The sequence below is a fragment of the Narcine bancroftii genome, chromosome 1 (assembly GCF_036971445.1).
Source record: "Narcine bancroftii isolate sNarBan1 chromosome 1, sNarBan1.hap1, whole genome shotgun sequence".
In the NCBI taxonomy this organism is placed as follows: Eukaryota; Metazoa; Chordata; class Chondrichthyes; order Torpediniformes; family Narcinidae; genus Narcine; species Narcine bancroftii.
The window spans coordinates 268,119,470-268,144,616 of NC_091469.1; the positions used below are offsets into that span (position 1 = coordinate 268,119,470).

Genomic DNA, 25,147 nt, shown 5'->3' on the forward strand with positions numbered 1-25,147 from the left:
CCTGCAAGTACCTGGCTTATCCCCGCTGCCCTTTGTTTCATTTACATAAACTAAAACTTGAAGAGCGAATAAGATAGCACTACTTCATTCTTTAACAGGAGTCTTTAAATTTGCTGAATGAGTCTCTTAGGAGGATTCACGTCTCTTGACAATCTCCTGATGGATTGTCCTTGAATCTGAGTTGTTGCCTCAGATGATGTCTTCTCAGCTGTGTATTCAGGTTGTTCAACAGTATCAGTCTTTCCATCTACTGTGACTAGTCCCATTTGAAGATGTCAACCATTTCTTCACAGAACAGCACCTTCACCTGTCTGAATGGTGTATGATCTTGGTTGGACTTCGCCAAGGATAGTTCCCTTCTGAGTCCATAAGTTTGTTTTGTCTTTTAGCTTTACTTGGTCACCAGTGTAGAGTTCCGGTAGGTTTTTTTTGTTCCTCTGTCAAAATAATACTTTGCTTTTCTTTCTTTTGTTCTTTGAATTTCCTCACCTTCTCCCCCTCTTTTGTTTTTAGGAGGTTCTCCTGAATTGGTGGGTTTGATCTTAGCCTACGTCCCATAAGGAGTTGTGCTGGTGACATACCACATTCAAAAGGCATTGTGCGGTATAGTAGCATGTTCTAGTAGAAGTCTGCTCCACTGTCTTTTACCTTTTTCTTCAGTCTTTTCACTGTCTGTACCGATTTTTCCACTAGTCCATTGGACGTTAAAAATGAGGACTTGACATGGTGCGTACAAAGTCCAACTCTTTGGCAAAGGGTTGGAACTTTAAATTGAAAAACTGGGGTCCATCATCTATGAAGACCTCGCTTGCCATGCCATGACTGGAGAATATGGCTTTCATACCTGTTATTACAGCATCTGTAGTGGTGGTGTTCAGTTTACACACCTCTGGATACAGGGAGTATTAGTCTGTGACTACAAGATAGTTCTTCCCTTGACATTCGAATAGGTCAGCGCCTACCTTCTGGTAAGGTCTGAATGGTGCTGGTTGTGGCTTTAGTGGTTCTGCAGGATTGCTTGCTTGATATTTCCAGCAAATTGTGCAGTTTGACACTTCATTTGTTATATCATTATTGATTCTTGGCCAGTATATCACCTCTTGTGCTCTTTTCTTACACTTTTAAATTCTGAGATGTCCTTCATGGATCCTTTTTAGCTTCTCTTTACTCAGAATCTTTGGGATAAGGATTTTGCTTGCTTTGTAGATGATGTCTTCAACCACTGATCATTCTGCCCTGAGGTTCCAGTACTCTGAAACATCAGGTGAGCAGTCCTGCTTCATGTTGGGCCATCCATCCACGATGTTTTTTCTCAGTTGTCTCAATGTTTCATCTTAGTTTGTCTCTGACTTTGTGAGCTCCATTTTTGCATCTGATATGGGTAGTGCATTTGTGATCATGTCCACAAAGCCATTCACATTTTCATCCATTTTGGTGTTTGCAGGCTCTCTCTTGTCAACAGCTCTAGACAATGTGTCTGCTGTGTACATTAGCTTACCCGAGGGTACGCTACATTCAGTGTATAGCGTTGCAGCCTAATCATCAGTCTTTGTATTCTAAGTGGACATTCATTTAATGGTTTTTGGAACCATGCAATCAAGGGCTTAAGGTCAGTCTCTACACTGATTACTTGTCCTGTCACAAACTGATGAAATCTTTCACAGGCTTATGTGATCCTGAGCAGCTCCTTTACAATTTGAGGGTATAATTTGAGGGTGTCATTGAGCGTGATGCATATGCAATGGGTTGCCGGTCATCATATTTTTGCTGAAGAACTGCACCGAGCCCACTATTTGATGCATCTAATGATATCTTGATGGGTCTCGTTGGGTCGTAAAACCTCAGAACTGGTTCCTCTGTGAGCAATTTCTTTAGTTCGCTCCATGATTTTTCATGCTCAATATTCCACTCCTATTCAATATTCTTTTCTGTTGGTCTTCTCAATGAAGCCACCTTTTCTGAGAGGTTGGATATGAATTTACCCATATAGTTTACCATTCCACTAAACATCTGTATATCCTTTTTGCATTGTGGTCTTGGCATGTTCCCAATGGCAGACACCTTTCTGGGATCTGGTCTGATGCCCTCACTGCCAATAATATCTCATACAAATATTAATTCTGTCACCCCAAGATGGCATTTCTCTCTATTCAGCTTCAGGTTTGTTTTCCTTGTTACTTCAAGCACTTTCCTTAATCTCTCATCATGTTCCACTCTCGTGGTTCCCCATATATGATGTCATCCATTGAGTTCTCAACTCCGTCCAGGTGCTCATAGACCATATGGATAGTTTTGTGATACACTTCAGGAGCTGAGGAAATTCCGAATGGTAACCTTAGGAATCTGTATCTGCCAAATGGACTAGTCTTGAACTTGCTTCATCCAATTTTAACTGCCAAAATCCTGATAATGCATCTAACTTGCTGAAAAACTTTACTTATGCAAACCGTGACATGATTTCTTCACCGTTGAAAGTTTAAAGTGTTCTCTCTTTATTGTTCTGTTTAGATCTCTTGGATCCAAGCAAATTCTAAGCTTTCCATTCTTTTTGTACACAATGACAAGTGAACTCACCAACTCTGTTGGTTCATCTATCTTTGGAATCACGTTCAGGCTTTCCATCTTGTCTAACTCTGCCTTTAGTTACTTCTGAAGCACAAATGGAACTTTTCTGTATGGATGTATTATTGGTGGCATACACTTATCAACTCTGATCATGTGTTCTCCTGGAAGGTTCATCATAGACTATCTCTCCTTCACTTTCCACAATGAGAACTCTTTTTACCAGGTTCAGTTTCTCACAGGCTGTTAAATCTAGTATGTACCACGATGAATGATAGGATGTGCTCTTTGTCCTTGAGTTTCACTTTGACTATGCATTCTCCTTACACTGGTATATCAGTACCTGAATATCATGTTACCTTTAGTTTTGTTCCATACATCTTTGGTCGCGGTCTAATCTTCTTAAAAATCAGTCTCTGATATTACATTAATTTGTGCTTCAGTATCCATTCACTTTTAATTTCAACACCCAATCTCTGTTTTCTTTCTTGTTTTCAGTCACAACATCTACATAGAATTCCTCTATCTCCCTTTCATCTTCTGCATGAACCTTACTTTGTTGCACTTGGTTCCTACAGCAACGGGCATAATGGTTGCTTTTGTTGCACATATAGCATGTTTTACCATATGCTGGGTACTTTTTTGGTAGGTGTTATGTACTGCCTCAACACCATGGCTCTCCATTGTCCCTTTCATTTTGGTTCGCTGGCTACTCCTCTCTTTCCATTTTTGGCATGCTTTTTGTTAAACAGGTTATGTCAATTCTTGCTTACTGCATCCACATTGCAGATAGTTTCACTGAACAGCTCTTTTGCTGTTTTTACAGTTTCTGTAGCCCTATCGAGTGCTATAGCTTTTTCCAGGTCTAGATTTTGCTCTCTTGGCAGTCTTTCCTTAGGCTATTATTAGGAATTCCACACACAAGTCTGTCTTTTATCAGCAAGTCAGTCTGCCCACCAAATCACACATTTTGCCTGTTTCTCAATTTAGTCACATAATGATCAATGCTTTCATTCCGTTTTCTGTACACGTGAAAAATCTGTGCCTCTCAAATGTCACATTACACTTAGGTATGCAGTATGCCTCAAACTGTTCCATTATTTTTACCAGTTTTATTTTGTCTCCTTCAGCAGAAAATGTGAAGTTATATATACCTCCTGGGCTTTATCATCAATGACATGTAATAAAACTGATGCTTTATCACTTTTCTCGTCAGCTCCGACTGCCACTAAATACAATCCAAAATGCTGTTTAAATCCGTTCCAATTTTCAGCCACATGACCTGCCAGCTGAAATTTCGCTGGTGGATGTAATCCTTCCATTTTTCACTGTGTTAGCTTCTCTTCACTGATCAGTTGCTGACTTTAGATTTTTCTTTTGAAGTATTTCTTTCGTTCCACTTCTGACACCATGTTTCATCGTGTGTGTGTGTGTGTGTGTGTGTGTGTGTGTGTGTGTGTGTGTGTGTGTGTGTGTGTGTGTGTGTGTGTGTGTGTGTGTGTGTGTGTGTGTGTTCTTAGACAACACATGGATGAAGGAAAGGGTTTTTTATTTTAAAGTTGTAAACAGCACTATGAGGCTGCAAGTCTCCATTACAGATCTTACATACTGCGTCTTGCTCTGTGTCAGCCCCCTGCTGGCAGCCAAGTCTAATCATACAGGAACTATAATCAAGGCCTTGCTAGTGGCCATGCAAACATGATCACTATCATTACATACTTTACACACAAAAGGAACCACCTTTGCTGTTCTCCAAAGCATTTGACAACATATAGCTCACTTCCCAGCAGTCTCCTGCCATGTCCCACCGTGAATTCTGGATGATGCCATGTCAGGCCCTGAGGATTTATCCACTATTCTCCTATAATGCAATATGGTTTGGCAATGTCACCCCTGCTGATATTTTACTGCCATTATCTTAATTCTCAGTCTCCAATTTTTGTAGCAATATTTACAATATTTTTTAAAAAACCAGCTGCTTCTCCCTCTTTACAGATGCTATGTCACCTGGAGCATTTCTATATTCTTTTACTTTTAATTCAGATGTCAGTATTAATGATAATTTACATTTGTCGCACTCCGGTTTCCCTCAAAAAAGGGAAAATGTGAACAGGGAAATCATTTTTTTTTAAATAAATGTGAAGTATATGTGTACCATCCTTAAAGGGAACAGTATGACAGAAGAGCAAATGTGCAAAACACTTTCAAATGAACAGGACTGATTCTCCACAATAACGTGCAAGTCCACAAGAAAACAATAGTGAAAATGATAGGACATTGTTTGTCAGATGCAGGTATGACATATACTAGGCAATCTCTTAATTATGGTGCTTTGCTTTAAAATTGATTTTCAAAGCAGTTATCTTTTTGCATCAAATACTTTAAATAGCTACTCATAAAATTGTTTAATAGTATCAATTTTATTTTCATTATTAATTCTTCCTTTTTCCAAGATCTGGACTTTAGTGGTAAGGCCAGTATTTATTGACCATCTCGAACTTCCCTCAGTCTCAATATAATGATGTTGAGCCAACTTGTTGTAAGGTTGGCCTCATGGTAAAGGAACCACCCAAGTACTGCTGAAGTGGGAGGTCCTGGGTTTTGGCCCAGTTAAGGATGACAAATACCAGTGGTTCCCCAAATCAGGAAAGTGTATCATTTGGTAAGAAAGTTACAGGTTGTGTTTGAGATGATTATATATGAGTGTTTCCACCAAGCTGCTGATGCAAAACAAATTTCATGACTTGTTCTTGGCAATAAATTTTTGATTCTAATTTTTCTCTTGTTCTTCTAGATTAGCCACTCAACAGAGGCCCCAGTACATTTAAGGAGTGCCATGGATTGAAATCATATTTTTATGTAGTCAGTAATACAACAGAAACAACTAAACTTGACTGCTTCACAAGGAAGGTGCCCATGAACTTTGAGCAGAATCCCAAGGGGGCTATAGCCAAAAAATGGTTGAGAATGGTAGTTCTAGATTGGGAGTGAACACCTTTTTTTTAAAAAACTCACATTCCACCTTAAATATTTCCTATGCCACAAGTGCTCTGTGAGGGATTGCTCAGGGTTGTATGCAAGTCAGAAGGGAAAGTTGAGAATCACTGCTCTAGACCCAATTGTTACTGAAATATTTTGCTTGAGAAAATGAGTCAATTAGGTACAATTAAAATAGTGGTTTTGAAACCTTCTTTCTGTCCATGCACATTTCACCTTAACCAATCCCTTACTAATCACAGAGCACTTATGGCATAGGGATTACTCAAGGTGGAATGTGAGGTTTTTTTTTATATATAAAAGGGTTGCCCACTCCTGTTCTAGATAATAGGTTTGGGAAATAGATTTAGGTCAGTGTTCACCAGGTGAGAAATTACAGCTGATTTTGTAGAAGGTGCATACTGTATCAGTGGTGGAGGGAATGAAGATTTTGATGGTGGCAGTTTCGTCATTCAAGCAGCTTTAAAGTGTTGTTGGAACTTTGATGAGCCAAACAAATGTAGTGTTCCGTCACACTCGGTCTTCAGTTTTCTAACTGATGGGAATGCCTGGGTGTCAAACAGAAGTCATTTTCCACGATACCCATCCTCTGCCATGTTCCTATTGACAGAATACTTGAGGCAGTTTCATTTGAGGTTCTGGTCTTACCAAGAACAGGCACCACCACTTTGTCTCTAGAATTCAGCCCTTTAGTCCAGGGATGTTAAGGAATGGGCTATGTAGTCCCGAAATAAAACTCAGTCAATAGTTTGTGGGCAATTGTCAGTGACAGCTTCTATTATACCGATGACTGGGTGGTAATGTGCTCAATTGAAGGTGTCCTACTTTTTGTAAACAAGCTGTACCCAGGAAACATTCTACATTAAAGTCAACTTTATTTAACAATCATAACATGTTCACACGGGAGGATGTGATAGCGTGTCTCCAGGACCACAGAACACATTTACATTGATACAAGTTAGGAAAGCAGTTAAAATATCAAGGTATTAAGACATATACACTGAACGTGCACAGCGCACTATCCACCTTTGTACCAGGAGTTCAGGAGCCTGATGGCTTGGGGGGGGCAAAAGAGTTGTTTCCTACTCTGGACACAAGGGATCAAGCGCTTCAGTACCTCCTGCCAGTTTACATGCAGGATGTGTGAAGTCTTTCACAAATGTTTATTGCCTCCCCCTGCATTGTGTTGTAAATGTCCTTTATGGTAGGAAGAGGTTCCCCAATGGTCTTTTCCGCTGACTTCACTATCCTCTGTAGGGTCTTGTGGTCCAAGGTGATGCAGCTTCCAAACCAGATGATACAGATGCACAGAATGCTCTCAATACATCCTCTGTAGAACATTGTGAGGATGGCAGGTGGGAGATTGACTTCCTTCAGCTTTCGCAGGAAGTAGAGGCACTGCTGAGCTTTCTTGGCTATGGAGCAGGTGTTAAAGGATCAGGTGAGATTCTCTGCCAAGTGCACTCCAAGGAACTTGATACACTTGACAACCACAATGGTAGAGCCATCAATAGTCAGGGGAGCGTGATCTCAGTCACGCCATCCCAGTCAACAACCATTTTAACTTTTTTTTAAAAACGTTTATATTCAGGTTGTTTGCTCTGCGCCAGTCCATTAATGTCTGCACTTCGTCTCTGTATGGTGCTGCCTCGTTCTTACGAATCAGGCCCAACACTGTTGTGTTGTCACCAAACTTGATGTGATTCGAGCTGTGTTTGGCTGCACAGTTGTGAGTTAGTAGAGTGAACAGCAGTGGAATAAGCACACAGCCATGGGGGCTTCGTGCTCAGTGCGATGGTCTTGGAGGTGCTGTTTCCAATCCGGATGGCCCGAGGTCTCCCCTTTAGTTGAGAATCGGGAGGCATTTGAACCCAGCAGGCCCAACTGAGGTATGATCATGTTAAATGCCAAACTGAAGTCAATAAACAACATTCAAACAGAGGTGTCTTTAATTTAGTCGTGGGTGAGGGCTAGATGAAGGGCAGTGGTGATAGAACTGTCTGTGGAATGGTTGGATCTATATGCGAACTGCAGGGGGTCCAGTGTGGGGCGGGGGAGGGGGGGCAGCAGGTGCTTGATGTGCCCCACGATGTGCCTCTCAAAGCACTTCATGACGATGGATACGAGTGCAACGGGGCAGTAATCGTTGAGGCAGGACACAGACGACTTCTTTGACACAAGTACAATTGTCTGGAAGCTAGACCCTGCCTTGAACCACAGCTAGATGTGGACAGTAGGCTCAAGTCCAAAACACCTATGGACACTACAGGACCCAGGTTTCTCCAGCAATTTTGTCTATTTACTACAATCACAGCAAACATTTCACAGCAAGAGTACAGTGGCTCAACATTTCATTAACCAAAGCAAATGAGCTGATGCCTGACTTCTGTGATCATTGTGAAGTCAGGGAGGAAGATGGTTATACACAATATGGTTGTGTATGTAGCCTATTATCCCAATCAAAAGAAGCAAGTAATGGCAAGGTTATTGATTCCCTCTGTACAACACAAGTGATAGACATTTGAGGAAACTTTCAGTTTTGGCAGATTGTTGAAGCATGTGCCAAGAACTACCGAAATGAAAGGTGGCAGGTTCCAGTAGACCCTTTCAAACTGCCATGTAAAATGGGGTTAACCAGGCAATTTGCAGGGTGAGCACCCCAGTTATGCAGCAGTTTGAAAGGGCCCAACCGGTAGTCAGGGAACCCAACCGGTAGTCAGGGAACCCAACCGGTAGTCAGGGAACCCAACCGGTAGTCAGGGAACCCAACCGGTAGTCAGGGAACCCAACCGGTAGTCAGGGAACCCAACCGGTAGTCAGGGAACCCAACCGGTAGTCAGGGAACCCAACCGGTAGTCAGGGAACCCAACCGGTAGTCAGGGAACCCAACCGGTAGTCAGGGAACCCAACCGGTAGTCAGGGAACCCAACCGGTAGTCAGGGAACCCAACCGGTAGTCAGGGAACCCAACCGGTAGTCAGGGAACCCAACCGGTAGTCAGGGAACCCAACCGGTAGTCAGGGAACCCAACCGGTAGTCAGGGAACCCAACCGGTAGTCAGGGAACCCAACCGGTAGTCAGGGAACCCAACCGGTAGTCAGGGAACCCAACCGGTAGTCAGGGAACCCAACCGGTAGTCAGGGAACCCAACCGGTAGTCAGGGAACCCAACCGGTAGTCAGGGAACCCAACCGGTAGTCAGGGAACCCAACCGGTAGTCAGGGAACCCAACCGGTAGTCAGGGAACCCAACCGGTAGTCAGGGAACCCAACCGGTAGTCAGGGAACCCAACCGGTAGTCAGGGAACCCAACCGGTAGTCAGGGAACCCAACCGGTAGTCAGGGAACCCAACCGGTAGTCAGGGAACCCAACCGGTAGTCAGGGAACCCAACCGGTAGTCAGGGAACCCAACCGGTAGTCAGGGAACCCAACCGGTAGTCAGGGAACCCAACCGGTAGTCAGGGAACCCAACCGGTAGTCAGGGAACCCAACCGGTAGTCAGGGAACCCAACCGGTAGTCAGGGAACCCAACCGGTAGTCAGGGAACCCAACCGGTAGTCAGGGAACCCAACCGGTAGTCAGGGAACCCAACCGGTAGTCAGGGAACCCAACCGGTAGTCAGGGAACCCAACCGGTAGTCAGGGAACCCAACCGGTAGTCAGGGAACCCAACCGGTAGTCAGGGAACCCAACCGGTAGTCAGGGAACCCAACCGGTAGTCAGGGAACCCAACCGGTAGTCAGGGAACCCAACCGGTAGTCAGGGAACCCAACCGGTAGTCAGGGAACCCAACCGGTAGTCAGGGAACCCAACCGGTAGTCAGGGAACCCAACCGGTAGTCAGGGAACCCAACCGGTAGTCAGGGAACCCAACCGGTAGTCAGGGAACCCAACCGGTAGTCAGGGAACCCAACCGGTAGTCAGGGAACCCAACCGGTAGTCAGGGAACCCAACCGGTAGTCAGGGAACCCAACCGGTAGTCAGGGAACCCAACCGGTAGTCAGGGAACCCAACCGGTAGTCAGGGAACCCAACCGGTAGTCAGGGAACCCAACCGGTAGTCAGGGAACCCAACCGGTAGTCAGGGAACCCAACCGGTAGTCAGGGAACCCAACCGGTAGTCAGGGAACCCAACCGGTAGTCAGGGAACCCAACCGGTAGTCAGGGAACCCAACCGGTAGTCAGGGAACCCAACCGGTAGTCAGGGAACCCAACCGGTAGTCAGGGAACCCAACCGGTAGTCAGGGAACCCAACCGGTAGTCAGGGAACCCAACCGGTAGTCAGGGAACCCAACCGGTAGTCAGGGAACCCAACCGGTAGTCAGGGAACCCAACCGGTAGTCAGGGAACCCAACCGGTAGTCAGGGAACCCAACCGGTAGTCAGGGAACCCAACCGGTAGTCAGGGAACCCAACCGGTAGTCAGGGAACCCAACCGGTAGTCAGGGAACCCAACCGGTAGTCAGGGAACCCAACCGGTAGTCAGGGAACCCAACCGGTAGTCAGGGAACCCAACCGGTAGTCAGGGAACCCAACCGGTAGTCAGGGAACCCAACCGGTAGTCAGGGAACCCAACCGGTAGTCAGGGAACCCAACCGGTAGTCAGGGAACCCAACCGGTAGTCAGGGAACCCAACCGGTAGTCAGGGAACCCAACCGGTAGTCAGGGAACCCAACCGGTAGTCAGGGAACCCAACCGGTAGTCAGGGAACCCAACCGGTAGTCAGGGAACCCAACCGGTAGTCAGGGAACCCAACCGGTAGTCAGGGAACCCAACCGGTAGTCAGGGAACCCAACCGGTAGTCAGGGAACCCAACCGGTAGTCAGGGAACCCAACCGGTAGTCAGGGAACCCAACCGGTAGTCAGGGAACCCAACCGGTAGTCAGGGAACCCAACCGGTAGTCAGGGAACCCAACCGGTAGTCAGGGAACCCAACCGGTAGTCAGGGAACCCAACCGGTAGTCAGGGAACCCAACCGGTAGTCAGGGAACCCAACCGGTAGTCAGGGAACCCAACCGGTAGTCAGGGAACCCAACCGGTAGTCAGGGAACCCAATTAAGCTTAACTAGGTCTCATCCACGGCCGATTTGAAAAGCAAAATGGCTGACCCACTTATTCCGCTGACATCAGTGGCTAAAGGAGTGCGTCACCGGGCAGCCAGCATCAGAACATCCAGCAGTACTTCCGATGAGTTCATGATGTGTCATTGCAGGGGCGAGATCCCACTTAAATTGCCAGGTTGGTGATTTAATGGGTAGATCTGCCTGCAATTTGAAAGGTGCTTCCAGCACCTTTGCCCCAGTAATCGCACCAGGGTCTCAGGAGGGCTACCCAGGTGCTGCAATTTAAAAGGGTGATTGAGGGAAGGATTACTTGTGTACACAAATACATGTACCACAATTTGAAAGCTCTTATAGTGGTAAACTATTTCAGATGGCAGCACATCATGATTCCAATGGGTAACAGTTCATAGAATTAGCTAAAATGCTAACTCTCAAAAAAAATGCAGAGCAGCAAGGCCCATACATGTTAACTTGGAGTAAAGTTCACCAAAAAAAAGTGGATAAATGTCAAACATGCAAAGGCTTGGCTGAGTGAACAAGCAAGTTGTGTTTTATAAACACAAGAATGAGACAGAGATCAAATCCAGAATATTATCTGCAACATTAGTTCCAGACCAGGAAAAAAAGTTTCAATTCATACCAATTTATAGCTGATTAGCATACAATTAAGTAATTGCATAGGCTGAGCAATTGTAGAAAAAACATGGTTTCCATTCTAAACAATCTACTCAAATCAGCAAGAGCTCACCATAAATTGAAGGTTTAATTTTTTTTTGCTGTGTCACGTTTTCGAGGATTTGAATTTCTCTTCTGTTAATCAGAAATTCAAACACTGATTCATCAGCTGATTGAGGTGTTAACACAAATGTCTGCTTTGATCCCAGTGGCTTTCTAGCCTTTCATACCAGTTGGAAACCTGCAAATTAGTATTATCACAACAGTTATACTTGGTCATTTACAAGTGATTTTAAAAAGCTATGGCTGCATCATTGGTGGATTTGCATATTCTCCGCACTTGCTATTAATGCAAGCTTCAGTCACGAGAACAGCGTGCAAATGTTGCAGATTGGGCTTTTAGCATTCTTCGGAATCTGCATTGTGATTGCAAAGCCAGGACTCATTGTCCATTCCCAACCGCCCTCAAATGTACTGACAAGCTGATTTCTCAACATTGCAGTACTTCTGATGAAGTTACTACCTAACTGGTTTTGCAGAGTTTAGACAAAAAAACAATGAAGAATCAGAAAGGTTTCCAAATCAGGATCAAGATGAACCTGCATGTGTGATGGTGGTCTCGTGCAGCTTTGCTTCTTCATAAGAGGTTGCAGGTTTGGACAATGCTGTCAGGCATAGGAACAATAGTCTTGTTGATTTCACATATAATTGCCAAATGAACATTGGTGGTCGAGGGAGAACGAATGTTAAGCATGGTTTATTAGAGTACCAAATCAAGGAGGTTGCTTTGTCCTGGATGATTCAGAGCTGCTCAAGTATTTTTAGCGATGCATTCATTCAGCAATGTGGAGAAAAATTTCACCACGTTCCTGACCAATGCCTTGTTGGAATAACAAAAGTTTTGGGTGACTAGAGGAGAGTTGCCTACTGCAATATACCCAGTCTCTGGCCCCTGATCTTTATAGCATTTAGGTGGCTGATCCAGTTGTACCTGTAGTCAGATGTGTTGGTCAAATCAGGCATGAGCTGAATTGCAAGATCGTCATTACAACATTGGGCGGCACAGTTAGTGAATGCAACGCTATTACTGTGCCAGCGACCCAGGTTCGAAAGCAGCACTGTCTGCAACACGTTTGTCGTTCTCCCTGCATGGGTTTCCTCTAGGTGCTTCGGTTTTCTCCCACCTTTAAAAAGGTACGGGGTTGTAGGTCAATTAGGATATTTGGGTGGCACGGGCTTATGGGCTGGAAGGTCCCATTACTATATGCCTAATTTTTTTTTTAAATCAGCAACCATCCCCATCTCTGCCCTCATGATAGGAAGGCAGACATCAATGAGGCAGCCTAAGGCAGATTGGCCTCAGTGTCAGGAACAACACCAGTGATGTCCCAGGGTTGACATGACAGATCAACTTTCATTCTTTACTGCCAAGATCTCTCTATTCTCAAGTAGATCCAGCACACTGTCAGGTCCAGTCATATGCCCTCCCAAACTGAGAAAAGATTGCAAAATCTGTGATTTCCTTTATACCAAAGAGAGGTTTTATTTCAGATATGTATCGATTGTTACAGGAAACTGAAAAAAACAAATTTGGAGAAATCTAGAAATAAATGGGAAAGCGACTTAACTTGTGCTATACCTCAAGAGGATTGGGAGGTTATGTGTCAATGAAGGGGTAACTAACTTGACTAATGCAAGATATGGTTTGGTTAATTATAATTTTTTTTTGCATCAGTTATACTTGACTCCTGAGAAATTGAAAAAAATACGGATTTAGTAATTCGGATCTTTGTTTTAGATGTGGGTTAAGTACTGGAACTTTTTTTTTATGTAGTTTGGTCCTGTGATAGGGTACAACCATTTTGGGAAAAAGTTAGGTTGGTTTTGGACAAATTATTTAACATCAAATTACCATTATATCCAGAGATTTTTTTGTTGGGTTATATGGTTTCTTTGACTGGTTTGGGGGTTGGATAAGGTTCAAATAACATTTGTATGTTTGGTGTTATCTGTGGCACGAAAATGTGTAGCAATTACTTGGAAAGACAATGTAGAGATTAATATAGCTCGTTGGCATAATAAATTGAGATCTTGTATTTATATGGAGAAAATAACAATTTACATGATAATTATTTTTTGTTAAAATGTGATCATCTTATTTAGAATATATGGGTTTGGAAATATCTTAAAATATTGCATAGGTTTTAGGTTTTCTTTTTTGGCTCCCCTTGAGGGGGCTGGCTGAGTGGGGGGTTTACTATGTTGTATACAAGCCTTTTTTTTTCTGTTATTGCTATTGATTTTACATTGTTCTTAAAAGTTTTAAATTTTAAAAAAATTTAAAAATAAAGATTGCAAAGTTTCTAATTCATATGAAAACTGGAGCAATTGGAATTTAAATCTTTGCAAATTTGTGAGAAGTTCCTCAGCTCAGCTGGGAAAGAGAAAAACAACAACATGATCTATAACTGCAAACATTCTAATCTTGACTAAGGAGACAATCCCAATTGCCTTAACCACACAGTAAAATCCCGAATGCTCTGGAAGGAAAGCACACCCAAGGAAAGCTGTATTGTGCTCCAAAACAATTTTTTTCTCTGAAGCATGGGATATCACAAAATATAAGCTTTTCTAGAGTGGAGTCACTTTACAGGATGAATGGGAAACTGATCCCTGCTCTCTCCATCCAGAATGAAGATCATTCCAAACCCAGTCATCAAGTTCCAGATACCGTCAACTTTGACTTTTAAATGACAAAGTTGACCATGCTCGTTCCCAAGGGACCTGATTGGTCCCATTTTCCTGACACAAACTTTTTTTTTAAACTTTTAGGCTCTACAAGTCAAAGTGAAAATAGGAAAAGCGTTGATTGTTTCTGTATATTTAAATACATGGGTTTGTGATTGGACACCGACATTACTAGAGGGTGCAGACTACACAAGTGACACCAAATTGACTGTCCACAAATTTTTGTGCAGTATTTCAGCAGAATTTTTTTTTTTTTTTTTTAAATGTAAAAATATCCCTGTACTTAGTTAGAACACAAAAACATTTTTTCGTAAGCCCGGCTTACATCAATATACCTACAAGGCTAAAACTATGTCAATTTACTTTTGAACCTTCTAATGCGCTCTGGTCAGAGCTGACATTATTACCCAATTAAAATGACACATCGAATCACAGTTTAGTCTGTACACACTACAAGCACACGCTGTTGTTTTTGTTGCTGCTGGTGTTGTTATAGTTGTTTCTTTTGTCAAATTTTCTGGTGTTTTAGCTACAATAGTGCAGTAATTAGTACTTGTGAATCGTTATCAATAATTTTTGAGAATGAACCAGTAATTAAAGGAAAAGGAGAAAATAAAAAAAAGCTAATCCATGAATGTTTCTCTTAATATTAAAAATCAACATAATTTTGATGTAGTTCTTAAACATTTATTTCAAATTCTATTGTTTTCTTATCCAATTTTCACTATAACCACATGAAACTCTATAAATGTAAATACATTTAGGGTTTGTGCATGATATTGTAATTTAAGGATATAATTTATCTCACTGCTATTGCTATTATATTCAGTGATATACAGCAATTACAATTTACGACCAATCAGGTCCCTTGGGAATGAGCATGGTCAACTTTGTCATTTAAAAGTCAAAGTTGAAGGTATCTGGAACTTGATGACTGGGTTTGGAATGATCTTCATTCTGGATGGAGAGAGCAGGGATTAGTGCAAAAAAATTACTAAGGATTCTGCAAGGCTGGCACAGGAGGAGGTCCATGGAGTAGTGACACCAACCCCACCACTGTGATCTGATTTAAAAGTACAGAAACAATGAGCATGAAATATTTTTGTGGGTAATTTTGAAGAGCGAAAAATGTGCTGGATAGAAAAGTTAAATCCAGAATTCATTTGACGTTGGACCAATACTTCCAATGTTTTATACAAAAGATTATAAGTTCAGACTGAATGATGGTGGAGGTAAAATGGTTTATGAAGTTGGTTGTGTTGGTTTTTGGAAGCAGAGGAGAAAAATTTATTTGATGCAAGTCTTCTTGTGACAGATAAAGCCAGCTCTCTACGACTGCAGCATCTTCATAACTAAGGGGATATTCTGTTTTAGCTCAAACACTGCTGACCAGCCAAAACATTCCAGCAGGGGCAACCTAAAACTTCAATGCCTCATTGTATTTATGCCAAAGATAATCATCCAGAGACCTTCACATTTTATCCTACTGTGCTGATCAATTTCAATAAAGTCCAACTAAAACTTTCTGTGGTTAACAAAGACTATTTTATCCCCTGAAGCAGTGAACACACATGGAGCAACTTAGCTAGGATATTCCTATCTCTTTGCAACTTGCCATTCAAATGTTGCTATTTACTCAAGATAAAGGCTGATCATTTATGTAAAGTGTGAAGCTATTCAATAGTCAAATATTTGATTATATTCTCTTAAATACACCCCAAATAGCAATTTACTTTAAATTGTGCTGAACAAAAAAAATCAAGTTGACTTTAGTTCATGAAGGTAAACAAAAAAATATGAAGATGCTGGGGTAGATGTGTTGGAGAAACTCAGCATTCAAAGGAAATAAAAGGGAACCAACAGGTCAGGCCTGAATCCTTTGTCAGTAATGCGGAAAAACAGATAGATAACCAAATTAGGTGGGGGTGGAAGGAGGAACGCAGGCTAATAGTACGTAGATCAAGGCGAGAAGGCAGAGGGTCAAGAAGGGAAGATCTCTCTTAGGAGAGAGAAGGAAAGGGGTAGGGCAAAGAGAGAGACAAACCAGGGCAGGGAGTTAACAAGAATTGGATAAGTGGATTCTAACTGAAGACTGCCCTAACAGAATACAAGGTGGTGTTCTTCCAATTTGTGTAATTTTTTTTTCATGTCTTTTAATGAATATTACTCTGCATGCCAAACTGCATGAGTTTTTCAAGCTTTGCTGGGACCAAGGAAAATTGCCTCAGGACCTTTGTGATGCCATCATCATCACCCTGTACAAAAACAAAGGCGAGAAATCAGACTGCTCAAACTACAGGGGAATCACGCTGCTCTCCATTGCAGGCAAAATCTTCGCTAGGATTCTCCTAAATAGAATAATACCTAGTGTCGCCGAGAATGTTCTCCCAGAATCACAGTGCGGCTTTCGCGCAAACAGAGGAACTACTGACATGGTCTTTGCCCTCAGACAGCTCCAAGAAAAGTGCAGAGAACAAAACAAAGGACTCTACATCACCTTTGTTGACCTCACCAAAGCCTTCGACACCGTGAGCAGGAAAGGGCTTTGGCAAATACTAGAGCGCATCGGATGCCCTCCAAAGTTCCTCAACATGGTTATCCAACTGCACGAAAACCAACAAGGTCGGGTCAGATACAGCAATGAGCTCTCTGAACCCTTCTCCATTAACAATGGCGTGAAGCAAGGCTGCGTTCTCGCACCGACCCTCTTTTCAATCTTCTTCAGCATGATGCTGAACCAAGCCATGAAAGACCTCAACAATGAAGACGCTGTTTACATCCGGTACCGCACGGATGGCAGTCTCTTCAATCTGAGGCGCCTGCAAGCTCACACCAAGACACAAGAGCAACTTGTCTATGAACTACTCTTTGCAGACGATGCCGCTTTAGTTGTCCATTCAGAGCCAGCTCTTCAGCGCTTGACGTCCTGTTTTGCGGAAACTGCCAAAATGTTTGGCCTGGAAGTCAGCCTGAAGAAAACTGAGGTCCTCCATCAGCCAGCTCCCCACCATGACTACCAGCCCCCCCACATCTCCATCGGGCACACAAACTCAAAACGGTCAACCAGTTTACCTATTTCGGCTGCACCATTTCATCAGATGCAAGGATCGACAATGAGATAGACAACAGACTCGCCAAGGCAAATAGCACCTTTGGAAGACTACACAAAAGAGTCTGGAAAAACAACCAACTGAAAAACCTCACAAAGATAAGCGTATACAGAGCCGTTGTCATACCACACTCCTGTTCGGCTCCGAATCATGGGTCCTCTACTGGTATCACCTATGGCTCCTAGAACACTTCCACCAGCGTTGTCTCCGCTCCATCCTCAACATTCATTGGAGTGACTTCATCCCTAACATCGAAGTACTCGAGATGGCAGAGGCCGACAGCATCGAATCCACGCTGTTGAAGATCCAACTGCGCTGGGTAGGTCACACCTCCAGAATGGAGGACCATCGCCTTCCCAAGATCGTGTTATATGGCGAGCTCTCCACTGGCCATCGTGTCAGAGGTGCACCAAAGAAATCTCTTGGTGCCTGCCACATTGACCACCACCAGTGGGCTGATATCGCCTCAAACCGTGCATCTTGGCGCCTCACAGTTCGGCAGGCAGCAACCTCCTTTGAAGAAGACCGCAGAGCCAACCTCACTGACAAAAGAGGAAAAACCCAACACCCAACCAACCAATTTTCCCCTGCAACCACTGCAACCGTGTCTGCCTGTCCCGCATCGGACTTGTCAGCCACAAACGAGCCTGCAGCTGACGTGGACATTTACCCCTCCATAAATCTTCATCCGCGAAGCCAAGCCAAAGAAAGAAAAGAAAGAAGACAGCACCGAGACATACCAGTCATCCCATCTATGTCAGTGGAACAAAAACTGGAAAAAACTCTGCAGTGCCTGAATTGTCAAACACAAAATATAACTTGAGATGCAGCAGTTGGTGCTGCTGCTTTACAGCTCTAAAGACATTGGTTTGATCCCAACCTTGGGTGCAGTGCTTTTGGAATTTGCATTTTGCTCAAGTGCTCCCCCTTCATGGTTAACATGGGTCAAATTGTCCCATGAACTGGCAGATGGCAGGAGAATCTGAAGGGTTGGGGATAGAGGGCAGAGGTGGGGAAAATGTTGGCAACGAGCGCAAAACCTAATAGAGTAGATGAGTGCTTGTCATCATGAAGCAGTTGGGGGCCACTCTGCACCCCCACCCCCACCCTTTTGCTGAGCACTATTCTGGACATACAAGGAACCTGTTTTTTCCATGACTGGTATATTAGTCTTCAATCATCATACTGTTCTCTCTCAATTATACAATGCCAAATATAACACGACAGCCACCAAGTCCAGGTCTCACGGCCCCAGCACCAAAAAAATTAGCACTGCAGTCCTTGATGCTGTAGGCCACGTGCTGGTTCTATGATTTTGCAAGATTCCATACATGGTTAAGATAGCCCACCCATCTGAAGAAATAACACCAAACTAGCAAAGAGGAGGGCAATAATTCTTATGCACCGTCAAAAAAAAAGTGAGACAGACACTTGGTTCAAATACAAATTGAGTGGAGACCTTGCATTCATCATTTACAGTGGGATAGAGGAGAACTAATCCATTTGAATATTCACGAGATTCTGCACAATAAAAGCTACTATTGGAAGCAAATTCTTCATCGATTCCAATAGTTGAGAGCAAGGATAAATAGATCATTTTCAGGTTGACGAGTTGTAACTCGCTGACTGCCATGTCGGTATTGGTGCTTTGCCTTTATTTACAGCATATGTGAACAACCAAGATGAAGGGATCAATTGATTTGTAGCTAAAATTGTTCATATTACAAACATGTTACTGGAAGGATATAGGAGTTGCAAAGGATACAGAGGTTGCAAAGGAAAACTCGGGTGAAACAAATGGGAAAATTTGCTAGGTATATAATTCAAGGGTGAGTAACTAAATCCATTTAAAAATTGAAAACAGAATATTGTTCAAGTGAAAACAGACTATATAATGCTGTGGACTATAGGGATCTGGATAACCTTATTCATGAAACAAAAATTAGCCTGCAGTTAAGCAACTACTTCTGAAGGCAAATGGAACAACATCCCTTAATGCAAAGTTTAAAAGGAAGAACATTTTGCCACATCTCTAATTTGGGAAGCTGGGGGTTCTGCACGCAGTTTCAATGGGTGGGGCAGAGATGCACTTGAATTATAGACCATTCAGAAGAGGCTCAGCAGAAGGCAGGTGAACCCACACAAGGCAGCAGGACCAGACAACATGCCTAGGCGGGTACTGAAAGACTGCACAAACCAATTGACGGGTCTTCAGAGACATCTTCAACACCTCACTGCAGGAGTCCATCATTTTCACAGGCTTCAAGACAGTTACCATCATCCCGGTACACAAGAGGGTGTCAAATAACAGGCATCAGTGACTACCACCCTGTAGCACTGACCACAATTATGAAATGCTTCGACTGTCTGGTAATAGAATGCATCAAAGCGCACCTCCCAGCGATGCTGTATTCATTTCAATTTGCCTATAGAAGAAATCATTCCACAGATGATGCTAATAGCCTTGTCGCTTCACTCCATCCTGGCCCACCTGGAGAACAATGCCTCATAAGCCAGACTGTTCTTCATCAACTTCAGCTCGGCATTTAATATGATCATTCCCCAGAGGCTGGTGGGGAAGCTGTCCTCGATGGGATTCAATAGCCCTCTCTGGGATTGAATCCTGAACTTCCTCACAGAAAGACCACAGTCTGTCTGGGTCATTAGCAAAATATCGAGCACCATCACTCTGAACACTGGTGCATTCTAGGATTGTGTGCTCAGCCCTGTTCATGCTACTGACCCATGACTGCAATGCCAGATCCAGCTCTGACAGTGTCATCAAGTTTGCAGATGATACAACAGTAGATGACCTCACTAACACCGATGAAGAGGTGGAAAATCTTGTGAAATATTGTGAGAGAGACAACCGGAGTCTCAAAGTGGGCAAGACAAAGAAGATCATCATGAACTTCAGGAGGACCAGAAACAACCACCCTCCACCACACATCAACAACCATCATAGAAAGAGTGGAGAGCACCAAGTTCCATGGAGTTCACTGAACTAGTGACTTATTGTGGACACTCAACATCTCCTCACATCAGGAAGGCACAACAGTGACTGCATTTTCTGAGAAGACTGAACCAGGCAAGGCTACCAGCCACCATTACGTCAACCTTCTATAGCTCTACCGAGAGCATTCTGGCCAGCTGCATCATAGTGTGGTACAGTTCCTGCAGAGAAATGGATCGGAGGTCAATCCACAGGACCATGTGTAGCAGAGAGGGTCACTGGAGTCTCCCTCCCCCTACTGCCATGATCTACCAGGATTGTTGTCTGAAGAGGGCATGCAAGATCATTGAGGACCCTTCCACCCTGCACACATCTATAGAAGATGTCTGACAAGCGCTTGTCTCCCAAGGTAGAAACAGAGAGATCAAGGAAAGGGAGAGCATTTCTAGAGATAAATTTAAGGTCGGGGTGAAAGTTGGGAGCAAAGTGGATGAAGTCCACGAGGCAGCACCAGAATATACAGCAATGTAAAAGAGGAAGAGTTGATAGGCTTTGACTTGCAGCATGGATTTTTCCAGATAGCCAACAAAAAGACAGGCACAGCTGGAGCCCATTGCTACCCCTTTGACTTGGAGAAAGTGGGATGAGTCAAAGGAGAAATTATTGAGGGAGAGGAAAAGTTCTGCCAGCCAGAGGAGGGTGGTGGTGGACGGGGACTGGTTAGGTCTGTTGTCTAGAAAAAAAAAGGCCTTTCAGGCCTTCAGTATGGAGGATGGAGGTGTGCAGTGATTGGATGTTCATGGTAAACTTGAGGCAATCAGGTTCAGGGAAGTGGAAGTTGTTGAAGTGATGGAGGGTATGCAAAATGACCCAGATATAGGTGGAGACAGGAGCACATGGACATGATAGGTCTGCTGGAACAATTGGGTTTGTGAATCTTAGGTAGGAGATAGAGAGGGGCAGTGCAGTGTTGGAAAGCAAGAAAGTTGAGGCCGCGCTAAGGAGATGACCAGAAATTATGGGTTCAGAGATGGTGCGAGATAGTGGTCCGATGAGTTTTGGTGGGGTCCTGTTGGAGGGGTAAGTGGAAAGAAGTGTATGAGAGTTGTCACCTGGCTTTGGCCAGAAAGAGACACCCCCTTGACTACAAAAGTTGGGATTAGTGCGGAGAGATTGGAGGGCCAGGCATTCCTAGGGGATAAAGAATCTGACGACGAGAACATTTCTTTTGATGTGGGTCTTAAGTCTTTCAAATTCTCAAAAGAAATGTGGATACTGCATTAAATGAATATATTCAAGGCAATGAGGCACACTGTCAGAATGTGGAACTGAAGCCAATATCAGATCAGCCAGGTTTTTATTTAACGATGGCACAGTCTCAAGGGCTAAATGGATTACTCCTGCCACTAGATTAGCTTTCTTTATTAAAGAAAGAAAATCATGTCAACTGGTGATCAATTATTTGCTCCAATATCAATCTACACGAGTAATTTGCATCCTTTCAATACAAATTAGGAGATTTGAAAGGTGCAACAATAGGCAGATATCTATTTGTGGTTTGCTTTATTCAAATGAATTCTTGTGAACTTGGGGAACTGATAACATTTAAGCTGATAGCATCCAAATAAAAGGTTTTTGATTGCCCAAAAAGTGAAGTCAGGAAAAGATTCCAGGTGCCTGGAATCCCTACAGAAACAGGCACAGTCAATTGGCAGCGACAGGCTGTGTGTGTGAGTACAAAACATTTGTGCAACTCGACATGGGCACACATCCCATGGATTATTTCCTCTTCGAGTACTTGTTTAAATGTATTTTACATACCACCATTGTATCTGCCTCTACATCTTCCACCAGCAATTTATTCTTTATATCCACCACACTGAGGAAAAAGCTGCTCCTCAGGTTTCTTTTTAAATAATTCCCCTCTCATTTTAAATATCCCTGGCCTTCGAGAAAAAAGACATTCACCGTATCCTTGCCACTCATAATTTTGTTTCACGGTACTTGTCGGAGATCACCCCTCAGCCTCCCGAGCATCTCAGCCTGTCCAGCTTCTCCTCACAACTCACATCCTCTGGTCCTGGTAGCATCCTCTCAAGGCTTGTCTGCGTCCTTTCATCATGTAGAAGTCATCTCAAGCTCTTGAATAATCAACTTTGTCCAAAAATTGCAGTTTATGTTTCTAAAGTGAAAATGCCAGCCAACCAGGTCATTCTGAAATCATTGACAAAGATAATGGCATATGTTTTTGTCTACGTGCATTTTTCTTTAACTCGCTCACTCGGGGCACGTGTAATCATGGTGTGTGGTCCAATTCCATTGCCTCGCTCACTCAAGGCAAGTTTGAGAAGCAGACATAATTTCTTGTGTGTGGTCTGCTTTCATTGCACAGTAACTAGACCCACCCATTACAAGATATGCCTGGGCACAACAGTGAGATTATACACGGTTTCTTCAAAAATAACGCATCAACACATCTTCTTCCAAAGAATTTGCTATTTGCCAAGCAAGAAGAAAGTCTCAAGTCACTTTTTTTTTTAAAAAATCACTCAGTTTAAACCTTTATGAACATCACAGTCTACCTAGTGCCTTAATTCTTTTCAAACCCAGGCTGCTAAAAATTCAGGGACGGAACATAAATGGGCTTCTCCATTGTAAGTGTTTCGACAGGTTACATAATCAGACTCTCATCTGTGAAACAATTTCAAGTCCACCCCCATGGGTTTCACGAAGACGGCCAAACACAGATTACCCGAAATAATGCCCCCCCCCCCAAAAAAATCATCACTTTGAGTAAAGAGCGAGAAGAAAGCATTTTAAAATTCGCCTGTGAACACTTCACTATGAAGGGCTATTTATCACCATAGCAACTAAACAAATTCCCAAATTGCAAAGTGGAAAATATTTTGCCATTGCAACGCTCCCCCCCACCCCCCCACCTTCCTTGTACAACGACAAAGCCAAGATTAGTCGTACACTGGAGCAGCCCACACATTTCCCAGCTCCTTCTGTGACCCACCATGCCAACCCCATCCACTTGATCGCAAGGCAAGGAATTTGCACATTGTGGCTGTCTTTCGTGCACCCGGGGGGGGGGGGGGGGCACAAACTGGAATCCAATTTGCATTAGAACAGGAAAATGGGAATTTACCTACCTTCTTTCCTCAATACGTATCAGAGAAAAGAAAAAAAAGGCCACAAATCAATGAATGCGCTGCTCGGAAGAGGCAATGCCAAGTTCAAAACGCTACCACATCAGCCTGACGGGCAATGATTTTACCTGCCTCCCTCCCTCCCCAGGACTACAACGTGCATATAAAGAAAGGTAAACGCACCACACCAGGAAATGCCACTAATAAATGTGCTGCTGTTGGGAGCGAGAGGGGGGGGGGGGGGGGGGGAGAAAGAGAGACAATTCCAAGTTCAAACGCCCCACATCGATCTCACAGGCTGCAACTTCCACGTGACGACCTGTTGCTGAAATTCCACGATCAGATGGACGGCGGCGGGGGTCCTTAGATATTTACACGCTTCTCCACGGGGTGGAAGCGGGAGTGAATGTCACCTGCTGCATCCAACTTTTGAACAAAAAGGCTTTTCTTTAAAAAAAAGCAGATTGGGCGAACTGAAGTCGGAGGGGTGGGTTGGCAGCAGGAGCGGAGTCTATTCCGCGCACCTGAGAACTTGGGGGGGGGGGGATATCATCAACTTGCAAAGTTTGCAAGAAAAAAAAAGCTTCAACAACACAACTCACTTGATGAAGTAGCTGGCCCCTTCTTCGCTGAACCCTTCCTCCCAGCCTTCGGGAAGATCTGCAAAGGAGCGAGAAGGACACGGGTCAAGCAGCCGCAACTCGTCGCAGACCGCAACAAAGGGAGCAGGTGGAGGCAGGTCACCCCTAACCCGACAAAAAAAGTTGGGCAAACTCTCCCACCTGAGCGGATCATGTGGCCGGAGTTGACAGGTCGAGCCGTCCGGGGATGTAACCAAGTGGTGGTCCGCGTTTGATCGCTGCGGGGAGAAGGAAACAAAGAGAGAGGACAAGGCACAGACAGATTAAAACTAAAAGGGGGGGGGGGGGGGGTCGGTTCACGTCAAGCGCGGGGGACTCGGCGGGGCGGCGTGAAAGTTGGCGCCGGTGGGGGTGGGTGTGCAACGTACTCAATGAAAAAGATGCGGCCGTCCCTGCAAACCCCGAAAGACCAGCGGTCGGGGAGCATCTCCCGCCTCAACTCAGCCGCCATGAACTGCTCCGTCTCCCGGATTATCAGCCCTCGATCAAGGGACGGCCCAGTGTTAAAGGGACAGGACAGGTTGGTTTCCGCCGACGGAAAATGACAATTGCCAGAGAGAGAGTGAAAACACCCCGGCAAATCCCCTTTAAAGGGAGAATTAACACGTCAGCTGTCAGCGGAGAAAAGGGGGCGGAAACATTTAACTGATAGCGAGCAGCTATCACACCCATTCTGTCAGGTTTATTGTTGCCCACTATCTCCACCTGTCATTGTATCAAACAGGCTGCAGCCAAATTCCATGACTTGCCTTTACTGCATGAATTGTAATAGAATTCGTATCTGATTTCAGATTGATTGCATATATTCTGCCTGGCCCGCAGAATCTCAGGGTTGTATGTGATGCCAATTTATATATATATATATATATATATATATATATATATATATTTGCGGGCCAGGTAGAATTACCACTTGTTAATAGTGCAAAAAAAAACTGTACACAAAAGCACCAAATTGATTGTGCAAAACAGAGGGGGGGGACATCAATCAAGTAGAAAAGTCCTTACATGAGTCCCTGCTTGAGTTTGTTGGTGAGGAGTCGGATGGTGGTGGTGGTGGGGGGAGCAGCTGTTCCTGAACCTGGTGGGGCACCCCCCTACCTCTATCCTGTCCAGAGCAGAGCGTGTGCTGGGTGGTGTGGATCCTTGATGGTGGCTGCTGCTCTCCCAGAGCAGGATTCCCTGCAGATGTTCTCATTGGTGGGGAGGCCTCCGCCTCTGATCGCTGGTGCTATCCAAGTGGATGTTATTT

At 44.0% G+C, this 25,147-nt stretch overlaps 1 protein-coding gene across 4 annotated transcripts in view; it reads right to left on the reverse strand.

Moving 5' to 3' along the window:
* Positions 1 to 24,402, reverse strand: part of plekha7b (pleckstrin homology domain containing, family A member 7b) — a 370,768-nt gene extending 346,366 nt beyond the window's left edge. For 3 of the 4 annotated variants that reach the window (XM_069897806.1, XM_069897811.1, XM_069897802.1), the window contains exons 1-3: positions 24,264 to 24,402; positions 24,037 to 24,113; positions 23,857 to 23,914 (exon numbers count right to left, since the gene is read on the reverse strand). In XM_069897806.1, the coding sequence (XP_069753907.1) occupies positions 23,857 to 23,914; positions 24,037 to 24,113; positions 24,264 to 24,346 (218 nt within the window). In that variant the 5' untranslated portion in view covers positions 24,347 to 24,402. The remainder of the gene's footprint in view (positions 1 to 23,856; positions 23,915 to 24,036; positions 24,114 to 24,263) is intronic. The other variant, XM_069897818.1, reaches the window with a different exon arrangement.
* Positions 24,403 to 25,147: the final 745 nt, after the last annotated feature.